The following is a 12,456-nucleotide window of genomic DNA, read 5'->3' as shown; positions in this document are numbered from 1 at the left end:
CATTTAGCCCATCCCCCCTCCCACAAACTTTTAGCAAACTTTATTTTTCAGAGCAGTTTTAGGTGCACAGCAAAATCAAGAGGAAGGTACAGAGATTTCTCATACATCCCTTGACCCTATTTATGTCCCCATAAATTGACAAATCTCAGTCCTGACTCTCTCCCACTTGTGTTGTATTTGTTGTTGCCATTGTTGAAATAGGCAAGCTTATTCTAAAAATGTTAAAATGCAAAAAAAATATAGAATATCCAAACCAATCTTGAAAAGCAACTAATTGACTTGCCATAATTAACGTTCATAGGATTGAGGGCCATCTTCTCATCTGGTGAATTTTCTCTTTAATGTTTTGCCCAATTTTCTATTTGCTTTATGGCCTTTTCCTTGATTTTAAAGAATCTCATGCTACCCTACCATCTGTCCTACATATTACTTCTCCCTGAATCTTGTATGTACATCTGGGAATACTTCTTCCCAAGGCAAAGTCTGAAAATAAAGGACAGCCTGGTTGACTGATGAGAGATGAGGGAGCAGTGCCCTCTGGATGATTTGGGAAGCAGGTCACAACCTTCTGTGGAGATACATGGGCATTGGGGCTGCCCATGGATTCTGAGGCAGGATAGACTAGCTTCAAGTGGGATATTCTCCAGGAGTAAAAGACATGGGGCCATAAATGGTAAGAATTGTGGTATTTAAGTCAGAGGAGAGACTAGGTACCAGATCAAAGAGAGATGCTCAGTATGAGCCAATTGTGGTGTTGGCCCGATTCTGGAAACACAAGAGCATTGAGGAAAATACCCATTTGGAGATATTATGAAAGAGACCCTTAACCCAGCCTTGAGTTTCAATTCTATGGATGGCAATGCTGACTCTGAACTTAGATTTTTCCACAGGGAACACAGAAACAGCTACTCTTCAGGAACTTCCCATCAGTTACCAAAAATTACCATTAATTACCAGAAGTGGCTTGTAAAGACTTGCAGTGGGGATAAAATCCTCTCATTAGAGATGCCCCAGACTCTCCATGCAGACAGTGTCACCTAGACTACACATGACATGGTAATGGCATCTCTGTGAGGAGATCAGGTCTAGGGGCCCTATAACTATGGCTCATCCTGGTTGACACTTCTCTGCACAAAGCTCTGGAGCAAAGACAAGCCAGGTGAGTGCTTCTTTATGTTCAGTCTCAGGGCGATAACCAGGAGACAAGGAGTTTGCAATAGGACAAGAATTCAAAACTGGGTTTGTGTAGTAAGGTTGTAGAGGTGCTCTGGCTGGGCTGGTGACTAGTGCATATGTGCTGGGGAGTGTCCCTGGGTGGGACTACAGTGGGGAGATTCACTGCAGATCTCTGTGTGCTAGGGTCCCTGCCAAGGAGAGAGAAAGAAGATGGGGATCTCGTTGGGCTCTGAGCCAAGCTTTGGATGAGCAGAGCCACTGACCTTAGCCATGTTCAAAAGTCTGCTAATTTTCTCAGACCTAACAGATTTTTAGGCTTGTGTGTATATACAAGTAGAAACTTCATGTGTAGAGCTTAGGTTATAACTTCAAAATCCTGACATTAATAAGATCCGTTGACACACACATTCATGTACAAACAGATATTCCGAGAGAAAAACAGTCTGTGGTGTAATGATATTATGATTTAATGACCCTTTTTTTTTTTTCTTTCTGAAATCCTACTGCTAGAGGATGCAATTGCCTCTTTTATTCCTCCTGAGATTTTTGGGGGGTCATTTTTTTGGTTTTGTTCTGTATTGTGTGTGTGTGTGTGTGTGGCATCAAGAGAGAAAAAATGTTAGATGAATTATATTTAATTTTCAAGTCTCAGAAGTAGTTTGGAGGAACATACCTGATCTGTTCTTCCCATTTAACATAGTAATACATTTTCTTCATATCCCTGGTAATGATAGATACTCAAAACAAGGGAAAAATACTACCTACCATAATCAAAATTTCTACTCTTACCACTTTAAAAAAAATTATTTAATGTTTATTTATTTTGGAGAGAGAGAGAGACAGAGACAGAGTATGCAGGGGAGGGACAGAGAGAGAGAGAGATACAGAATCTGAAACAGGCTCCAGGCTCTGAGCTGTCAGCACAGAGCCCAATGTGGGGCTCAAACTCACAAACCACGAGATCATGACATGAGCCAAGGTCAGACACTTAACCAACTGAGCTACCCAGGCACCCTGTCTACTTTTAACACTATATGGGAACTAACTTTCCTCTGGTCACTGTGATCAACACTTGACATGGAAATCACATTGTTCACTCTGAGGACATTTTAGCGTCATATTGTATATTCAGAAGGCTACTGATTTTTTTCCTTCTGTCTAATCACTCTGATGAATAACGTTAAGAGTTCTCGAAAGCTGACAGTTGATTTTCTTGCAATTTTAATGAGTTATATTATCTTATACATTTGAACATGGGTTTGCATTTTCCTACTTCACTATCTTAGGTTAATGAATTGTGGTAACAGGATAATTGTGAACTCTAAAAGGGGTACAGTGTGCCTGTCTCCTCTCACTCATTTATTCACTAAATGTATATTTAGTTAACACTTTTTGTGGGTCAATCACATTTTTTTTAAACAAGGCAGGCATGGTGCTTAGATTCATGGCAACTTACATTTTGGCAAAGAGTCAGATTACAAAAGTAAATAGAAATACAAAGTAATAACGTGAAATTGTGAATTGGTGTCCATGACATGCTCTCAAGGTTGAATTGCCTGTAGGATATGACTGTGTCTCCCTTTTCAGAAGGAGAAAAGGCCCAGGATCCCTTCATGAGGTCATGTAAGTATAAGAAGAGTCCTTATGCCAGCACTAACACAGCCTGCTGTTCACTCCAGACCGCCCTGAAGCATTCACCATGTCTTTTCAGAACAATGTCCAAAGAACCACAGGGGAAATGGCTCTGACAACCATCTTGCTTTTCCAGATGGGCATTGGGACTCTGGCCAATGTCACCCTCTTCTTCTTTAATGTCTCTCCAATCTTGCGTGGACACAAGCAGAGGCTCCCCAACACCATTCTCACCCACAAGGCTGTAGCCAATCTCTTAGTTCTTCTCTCTGCTGGGATTCCCCACAAGATGGCGGCTTTTGTTTTGAGGAAGCCCCTGTCCAGTCTTGGGTGTAAATTTGTATATTATGTACAGAGAATAGCTCGCAGCACCACCATGTGCTGCACCTGTGTCCTGAGCACCCATCAGTTCTTCATACTCATCCCAGAGAGGGCGGTGTGGACGATGCTCAGAGGAAGAGCCCCCAAGATCATTGATCCTTCCTGCTGTATCTGCTGGATGTTCAGTGTCTTAATGAATATCTATGTTCCTGTGAAAGTCACTGGTTCACAGGACACAGGAAACAGTAGTGACATCCTCGGGAAGTGGTTCTGCTCATCCTCAACTCTGAGTGCAGGCACTGTCATCCTGTGGTTCGTCTCCGATGCCATGTTTATTGGTCTCATGATCTGGTCCAGTGGCTCCATGGCGCTGTTCCTGTATAGGCATCACCAGAGAATACAGTATATTCCCACCCTCAATGGCTACCGCAAATGTTCCCCGGAGACCAGAGCTGCCCACACCATCCTGATGCTGGTGGCCACCTTTGTGAACTTTTATGCGCTGAATTCCATTTTTGTGTTTTATGTCAGTGCCTTTTTAGATTTCCGTCTATGGTCGATAGAGACTTCTAATATTTTGGCTTCATGTTTCCCCACTTTTAGCCCCTTCTTGCTGATCCTTCGGGATTCTGGGGTTCCTAGGTTCCACTCTTGAGTTGTTAGAAATCAAATGTAAATATGCAGAAGACAGCTTTGATAACTACCATGATCACTGTATTCAGTGACCGTTTACTCAGCACTGTTTTTTTACATAATATCCACAGTGATCTTAGAGGGTGACTTTGATACTGGGGTTGCACCAAGAGACCTCAAAGTCAATTTGCAAATTATGAGCTTGAAACGGACACACAAAGTTGTTGAGGAAACATGTCTCCCCCTTGACCACTGCAGCTGCTGAAACAAATCTGTTTTCTTCAGGAGTATTTGAAGTGTTTCTGCAAATTTTATCTCAGTGTGGGCATGCCAGACACACTGGCATACATTGGTACATAAATCCAATATTTATGTAGATAAATACAACTCCATGGAGGGCAGAGGCTTTATTTCATGGATGCAGGTAAGAAACCTGGCAGATGGAGGAGTTTTCTATGTGACTTTCTTACTGTATTTCACTCCTGTTTCCCTAATATGCTGTAGTATTACACAGAAAATCAATGTTGTCCAATGGGTTGCTTTGCCTTTGAGCCTTGCAGATTTTCTTTACATGGTTGAGTTCATTGATCAGATAAACAAGTAGGAGTGCCTGGGTGGCTCAGTCGGTTGAGCATCGGACTTCAGCTGAGGTAATGATCTCGCAATTCATGAGTTCGAGCCCTGAGTAGGGCTCTTTGCTGACAGCTCAGAGCCTGGGGCCTGCTTCAGATTCTGTGTCTCCCTCTCTCTCTGCCAGTCCACTGCTTGGACTCTGTCTCTTCAAAAATAAAAAAACATTAAATACGCTTAAAAAAAGATAAAGTAATATTGAGGGTTAAAGCTACCATTTATAGATTTGTCATTCAGATTTTTTAGTTTACCACTGAAATATAGAAACTGGGGACTTAATTTTGTCTTTGTCCCATCTGCTTTTTTCTTTGTTTTTCCTTTTGCCTCTTTTTGGGATGTCTGATATTTCTAATAGTCCCTTTTAAAAATTAGTGGTGACAGGGAGCCTGGGTGGCTCAGTTGGTTAAGCGTCCAACTTCGGCTCAGGTTATAATTTCATGGTTTGTGAGTTCAAGCCCCATGTTGGGTTCTGCTCTGACAGCACAGAGCCTGCTTGGGATCTTCTGTCTCCCTTTCTCCCTGCCCCCTCCCACTTTCACTTTCTATCTCTCTCAAAAATAAATAAAGATTGAAAAATTAATGGTGTTAAGGTATAACTATTTTTAGTGGTTGTTGTAGCTGTTTTAAAGTGGCTTCCCAGGGCACCTGGGTGGTTCAGTCATTAAGTGTCCAGCTTTAGCTCAGGTCATGATCTCACAGTCCATGAGTTCGAGCCCCGTGTCAGGCTCCATGCTGACAGCTCAGAGCCTGGAGCCTGCTGCGGATTCTGTGTCTCCCTCTCTCTCTGCCTCTCCCCCACTCACACTCTGTCTCTCTCCCTCTTTTAAAAATAAATAAGCATTAAAAAAATAAAAATAAACAAAGTGGCTTTCCAAAATGTTATATCCTAGTTAGAACTACTATTGACCATTTCACAGAATATGTAAGAATTTTACAATAGTGTAATTCCATGTATCTTATAATTTTTATATTATTTTTATAAATTTTTATTCTACATATGTTATTACCCACAATTAATGCTATTATTTTTTGCTGTCATGAGCCAGTTGTCTCTTATAGAAAATAAGGAATTATAATATAGTACAGATTACACATGTATCCATATGATTGCCAATTCTGCTGATAATAATCCTTTTGTGTGTATTTTCCTCTGGTAGAATTTTCCTTCAGTATTAAGCACCTCCTTCAGCTGTTTTGGAATACAGGTTTGCTCTGTGTGAATTGTTTCAGTGTTTATTTATTTAAATATATATTTATTTCACTTGCTGTTTTTCCTATTGTACAAAATGTCTATTTGAAAAAAAGTAATAAAATATGATCAATGATAAAAATATTTAGCAATATCCAATCTCATTTTAAAAATTGAGAAATTCAATGCCTTTGAATTATTTTTATTTTTAAAATTATTAATTTGAAATAATTTCAAATATACATAATTTTCTTTCTTCCCCAGATACCCCAATAGTTAACATTTTACCACACTTATTTATCAACTAATTTCTGTGTGTTATATTCTGTTATCACTTTTTTTTCTGACTCACTTGAGAGCAATGTACATACAAGGTGTACATCATCCCAAACTCACTAGTGTGGTTTTCCCTCAAACAAAGACATAACTACATAACAATATTCTGTCCTTTGATTTAGAAAATCAATGTAGATACACCACCACTGCTGTGTCCACGGGTCATACTCAAATTTTCCAAGAGATCCAAAAACATCTCCTTTTCCTTTCTGGTTGGGATTCCCAACTGGGAATGTGTGCTATGCTTCGTTGCCCCTGTCTCTTCCTTCTTCTCCAGGCTCAAACTGTTAGGATGACTTTCCCTTTCTTTTATATTGTCACCCTGTTTTGTTCTGTTGAATGACACTCCCCTGGGTCTCTCTGGGCTTCTTACGACCAAACTCAGCTCACACTTCCTTGGTAGCAGGACCTTGGAAAAGAGGCTGTCCTCTTCCCAATGTTTCTCATCATGGCACATTATGGGGAGATGTCTTTCCTTTTTTAGGTTTATTTATTTATTTTTAGAGAGTAAGAGAGCTCAAGTGGGGAAGGGATAGAGAGGCAGAGAGAATCCCAAACAGGCTCCACATTGCCAGCGCAGAGACTGATACAGGGCTCAAACTCACAAACTGTGAGATAACCTGAGCTGAAGTTGGACATTTAACTGACTGAGCCACCCAGGTGCCCATTTTTTTTTTAAGTAGGCTTCATACCCAGAGCAGAGCCCAACACTGGCTTGAGCTCAAGACCCTGAGATCAAGACCTGAGCTGAGATCAAGAGTTGGATGCTTAACCAACTGAACCACCCAGGCGCCCCAATGGGGAGATATCTTGAGACTATCCTAATATGCTGTTCCTCGTCACCTTATACTCACCTGCCTTAGCTGTCACAGCTCCCATGGGAATCAATAAACAATAGGATGGTTCTCTCATATCAGCCCTCAACATTAGTAGGAATCTACTGAAGAAAGAGGCTTCCCTTCACCCCATGTATTTAATCATTCATTCATTCATTCATTCATTCACTTCTATTCCTCAAAAGGATCCCTAAATTCTTGTATGATTTAATAGATTGCATTCTGATACAGTCATTTATCTGTTTTTATGTTCATGTAGTCCCAGATTGGCCAATAGAAGATCTGTATAGCTACACGGTTTAAAAAAAGGAGTCGTTGTAGGCTCATCTTGAGCTGTTCTCCATGTAGCCCTTGCATCCATCATTTCACCAAAGAATACTGATGCCTTCAAATGGAGATTGGTTGCTAGACACTAAGACCTGTTTTTAGCTTTGTACATTGCTCCTAGTATGCCATTCCTTCTGGGACCTCTCAGCAAAAAGCTCATGATTAGGTTTCATACACATGCACACATGCATGTCCATAATGAACTATGAGTTACTCACATTTGAGTTACTCCAATTCAAAACCAACCCCCAGGATTAATTCTAGCTTCTCTCTGTTCTCTGCTTATAAACAGTGACAAAGCTGTGCTACATTCACTTCAATATATTTTTTTTTGAATAGCCAAATAGTTTTATTTATTTTTTTCAATATATGAAATTTATTGTCAAATTGGTTTCCATACAACACCCAGTGCTCATCCCAAAAGGTGCCCTCCTCAGTACCCATTACCCACCCTCCCATCCCTCCCACCCCCCATCAACCCTCAGTTTGTTCTCAGTTTTTAAGGGTCTCTTATGCTTTGGCTCTCTCCCACTGTAACCTCTTTTTTTTTTTTTTTTCCTTCCCCTCCCCCATGGGTTTCTGTTAAGTTTCTCAGGACCCACATAAGAGTGAAAACATATGGTATTTGTCTTTCTCTATATGGCTTATTTCACTTAGCATCACACTCTCCAGTTCCATCCACGTTGCTACAAAGGGCCGTATTTCGTTCTTTCTCATTGCCATGTAGTACTCCATTGTGTATATAAACCACAATTACTTCAATATATTTCTTATTTGCTCAACCGTGATTTACATGCTCGAGGATCCCAATCTCGTAACTACTCTGCTTGCATCCTCTGTCTGCTTTCTCCCATCCCCCCAGCACTCTCATGCAATGCATGTTTCTTGCTACTGTTCCTGACATGGCTCTCCTATCTCCTCACCACCTGCGTCCCTGGATTGGTGGTGACTAAAACACTCAACGACATGGTTGCTTTACCTATTCCTGCCCTCACTGCCCTGCATTCTTAGAAGGATTCCTTCTACTACCTCTACTCTATTCTACCTACTACCTCTGCAGTTCTTCCAACTGCACGGCAGCCCGAGAGGGGAAGGACATGGCAAAAGAGGGATGAACATGGGAAAGAGGAGAGAAGAAGGTGTCACCCGAATTTCTGAAGGGCTTTCTCACTGGATGCAAAACTGTACACTGACCCTTGGCTTCTTTCCTTTCATTTGCCCAAGATTGCAGAGCTGGAGTGGGAGAGGCTACAATCAAAGATAGATGGGTCTGGCAGCAACTTGTAAATCTAGAAGAATGATGGAATTAGAGTATTGTTGACTGGCAATTGCCATAGAGAAAGATTATTTGATAGTTGTTTTTTTGCTTTTGTTTTTGTTTTTTTTTAGTTCTCTGGCATTTTCATGTGGCCAGATCCAGAAGGATCCCACTTTACTTAAGCCCAAAGTTGTTTTTGGTGGGAATTCATTTCAGTCCCCCAAAGTCATGACAGTTTCTGCCCTGACTTCCACCCTCTTGCATATCCTGCACTTTCCAGTCTACAAAATATGCTGCTTTGAACCATCCAAGGACAGGTCTTGGGCTTAGCTTTTTTGTGTGGCTGTGACAGGCAGGCTCACTCTTGATTCCACACACAATTTTACTGGAGCCAGAGGCCTTAACTCTTGAAAGAACCCATCACTTCAAGCACCAGGGGAAGCATACAGGGAGGTCACCAAATCTGTGGCACAAGCAAATGACTTGGATAATATAAGTATCTGCAATTGACACCAAATCCTCTCTCTGAAAGTCATCATCTCTGTAAGAAGGAAAACGAAATGGGAGTAGCTCTGTGGAAAGCAAGTGAAGGGAACTGAGGGGGGAAGGCAGACGGTCTGAACACATCAAATGTTCCCACAGGAAAATCAACATCCGCAGAACCTAAATCATTGCTGTCGACTTAGATAAGTACAGGTCTACAATTGTTGGAGAAACTGTTCTCTTTACAGTGACTGTAACAAATTACTTGCTTGTTTATCCTTTTTATCTTTTTAATATATTTTTAATGTTTTATTTATTTTTGAGAGAGCAAGCAGGGGAGGGGCAGAGGGAAAAGAGAGAGAGAGAGAGAGAGAGAGAGAGAGAGAGAGAGAGAGAGAATCCCAAACAGGCTCTGCGCTGTTAGCACAGAGCCCGACATGGGGCTTGTACTCATGAACTGTGAGATCGTGACCTGAACTAAGGTTAACTCAGAGGCTCAACCAACAGGGCCACAGATGGCTTGTTTATCCTTTCTATTAAAGCATACAAATTTACTTCTGGGCTATGAGATCTTATGCTCCTAGCAACCTGTTGGGTCATTCAACATTTTATGAATCAGAGCAGACATCTAATCACATCAACCACGGTGCCATTTTTAACATTTCTGCTCTATCCATGCTCTTATAGTCATTATCTTCATTATAATGCTTGTGGTTAATGAGTCTACAGGCTTGTGTGCTTGAAAACATCCATTAAAATTTCTATTTTAATGAGCAAATGTTAAATAGTGCTCTTTGAAATGATAAATGTTCAAACTGGTATAAAATATTGTGGGTGAAACATAGTGTTAGAGAATTAGCCCTAGGGGCACCTGGGTGGCTCAGTCTGTTAAGCATCTGACTCTTGATCGCAGCATAGGTCTTGATCTCAGCGTTGTGAGTTCAAGTCCCACATGGGGCTCTGCACAGGGGGTGAAGCTTGCTTTAAAAAATTAGGGGTGCCTGGGTGGCTCAGTCACTTGAGCATCGGACTCTTAATTTTGGCTCAGGTCATGATCCCAGGGTCATGGGATCAGGACCCGTGTTGGGTGTCACACTGAATGTGGAGGCTCCTTGGGATTCTCTGTCTGTCTCCCTCTGCCCCTCTCCTCCCCTTCTTGTCTTCTCTCATTCTCTTTCTAAAGTAAAATTTAAAAAAGAATTAGCCCTAAAAGAATAAAAAACACGAAGACATACTCGATAGTAAACAAAAGCTGGTAAAAAAAGAACAATTTCTGGGTGAAAAGACTGTTGGAAACCCATGGAGGGGGTGTAAGGTTGTACCAGAGGTTGGGGGCACTACAGGCTTTCAGATACAGGGTGGGTTGCTGGCCCTGGAAGTCTGAATTCTTTTGTTATCATATTATATTTGCTATATGGCTTTGCCCTAAGCCCAATGCATAGATAAAGGAATGCTTTATCCCTGTGCAAATGATCCAGGAGGGGAGTCTGGTTGCACAATGAGAGGCTCAGGAGGCAGGGCTGAGTGGGTACTTGGAAGGGAAATTATCTTCCTTTGGAGTCATGTGGGCATTAGGGATACCCGTATTTTGACGTGGGGAAGACGGTTTGAAAATGGGCTATTTTCCAGACTGAAAAGCCATAGGGTCATAAATAGCAAGAAGCATGGAATTTAAAGTCATGTTAAGACCAGAGCCCTGACCCAGTGTTCACGGTCAGTATTTTGGAAGGCTGAAAAAGCACCGAGGAGCACGCCCCCTTGGAAATCCGGCAAAGGGAGTCCTGTAGAGACTTTCCTGGTGTAATCTGAAACTGGCCCCCATACATAGAGGGCAGAGACAGACCAGAGAAAGACGCAAGCACCTCCAGGTTGGGAGGTGGCCATTTTAACAGCAAAAGGAACTTAACACACGAGACTTGTCTTGGGCAGCAGCAAGACTAACGAATCCCCACATCTGCTCTCCAACCCTTAAAGGTTTGTAAAGAGGCATTAACTGGGCTCAGGCATGTGTACTGTGCAGGTGTTTTCAACATCACATCACTCTGTCAAGGCTACGTCCTTGGAGCAGCCTCTGGTGTGGGAAAACCAAGCGGATCCTACATTCCAAGGTCAGAGGAGAGAATGAAGTGCCTCTGAATATCTGGGTTCAGCTCATGGGTAAGTCACTAGTCACATCTTCTTGATCATGTTCCCTGATGCACCTTTGGGTATCCCTTTAATGCCAGGTTACAACTGGTTCTGAGCTACAGTTTTCCACAGAGAATGTAGACAAATTTTCCGGCTAGCTGTTTGGCTACCCATCCCCCCCATGGGGATCTTCTCATTAATTGCCAGAAGTTGTCCTTAATCATGAAAAGACGATGGTGGTGATTTGCACTGGGGATAAAATTTATGCTCTGTTGGAGACACCCCAGATGTTCTATGCAGGTAGTGTTACCGAGACAACAGGTGACATCTGTGTGGGGAGATCAGGTCTAGGAACCTGTCTCTATAAGTGTGGCTAGTCCTGTCTGACAATTCTGTGCACAGACTCTGGAGCAAAAACCCGCCAGGTGAATGCTTTCTTATGTTCAGGGCAAAATCCAGGAGAGTAGGGTCTCCAACAAGAGAGGTACTTGAGGGTGTGGTTGTGCACCAACATTGGGCAGGACACATGCCCACCGTGTCTCACTCTGAGGGTCTGCATCTGTGCCACAGCTGGGTGGAGGGTGTGTGTGTGTGTGTGTTGGGGGTGTCTCAGAGTGGGACCAGATTCGTGTGGTTCATTGCAAATCCTGTGCCTTGGGTCCCTGACCATAAGAGAGAGGAGGCCCTGGACTCTTTGGAATCTGTGCCAAGCCCTTGATGACCAGAGTCACTGAGTTCTTTCCCATTGGTTTTTTTTTTTTTTTATAAATTTTTTTTTAAATTTTTTTTCAACGTTTATTTATTTTTGGGACAGAGAGAGACAGAGCATGAACGGGGGAGGTGCAGAGAGAGAGGGAGACACAGAATCTGAAACAGGCTCCAGGCTCTGAGCTGTCAGCACAGAGCCCGACGCGGGGCTCAAACCCACGGACCGCGAGATCATGACCTGAGCCGAAGTCGGACGCTTAACCGACTGAACCACCCAGGCGCCCCTCTTTCCCATTGTTAAAAAGGAATTATTTGGGGCGCCTGGGTGGCTCGGTCAGTTAAGCATCTGACTTCGGCCTAGGTCATGGTCTTGCGGTCTGTGGGTTTGACCCCATGTCCGGCTCTATGCTGACAGCTCAGAGCCTGGACCTGCTTTAAATTCTGTGTCTCTGTCTCTCTCTGCCCCTGCCCTGCTCGTGCTCTCTCTGTCTCTCTGTCTCTCTGTCTCTCTCTCTCTCTCTCTCTCAAAAATAAACATTGAGAAAACATTTTTTAAAAAAGGTATTGTTTTATTGGCCCTGAACAGATTGAGGGTGAAGCAGCTCTCAGTGTCTCTCTATCCAGGGCCTTTTCCCCTGTTGTCCACAGCACGTGATGATGCCTCTAGGAGGCTCTTCTGGGCTCTACGTTATCACTTTACTACAAAGCAGCTCTAGGGTCTGCGTTCACCTGTGATGAGATGGGGTGCACACCCCTCTGCCGGCTCAGCACCACAGTTAACTCTGGCTGCTTCCATATAC

The 12,456-nt window shown here is 42.7% G+C and overlaps 1 protein-coding gene across 1 annotated transcript; it reads left to right on the top strand.

Annotated features, from left to right (window-relative positions):
* Positions 1-2,749: 2,749 nt before the first annotated feature.
* LOC123578368 (vomeronasal type-1 receptor 1-like) lies at positions 2,750-4,082 on the top strand. The gene has a single exon (XM_045441302.1). The coding sequence runs from the start codon at positions 2,876-2,878 to the stop codon at positions 3,782-3,784; it is 909 nt and encodes a 302-aa protein (XP_045297258.1). The 5' UTR covers positions 2,750-2,875; the 3' UTR covers positions 3,785-4,082.
* The last annotated feature ends 8,374 nt before the right edge of the window (positions 4,083-12,456 follow it).

This window comes from Leopardus geoffroyi, chromosome E2, assembly GCF_018350155.1.
Source record: "Leopardus geoffroyi isolate Oge1 chromosome E2, O.geoffroyi_Oge1_pat1.0, whole genome shotgun sequence".
NCBI lineage: Eukaryota > Metazoa > Chordata > Mammalia > Carnivora > Felidae > Leopardus > Leopardus geoffroyi.
The sequence above is the reverse complement of the archived record's forward strand: the minus strand, read 5'-3'. Positions and strand labels throughout refer to the sequence as shown.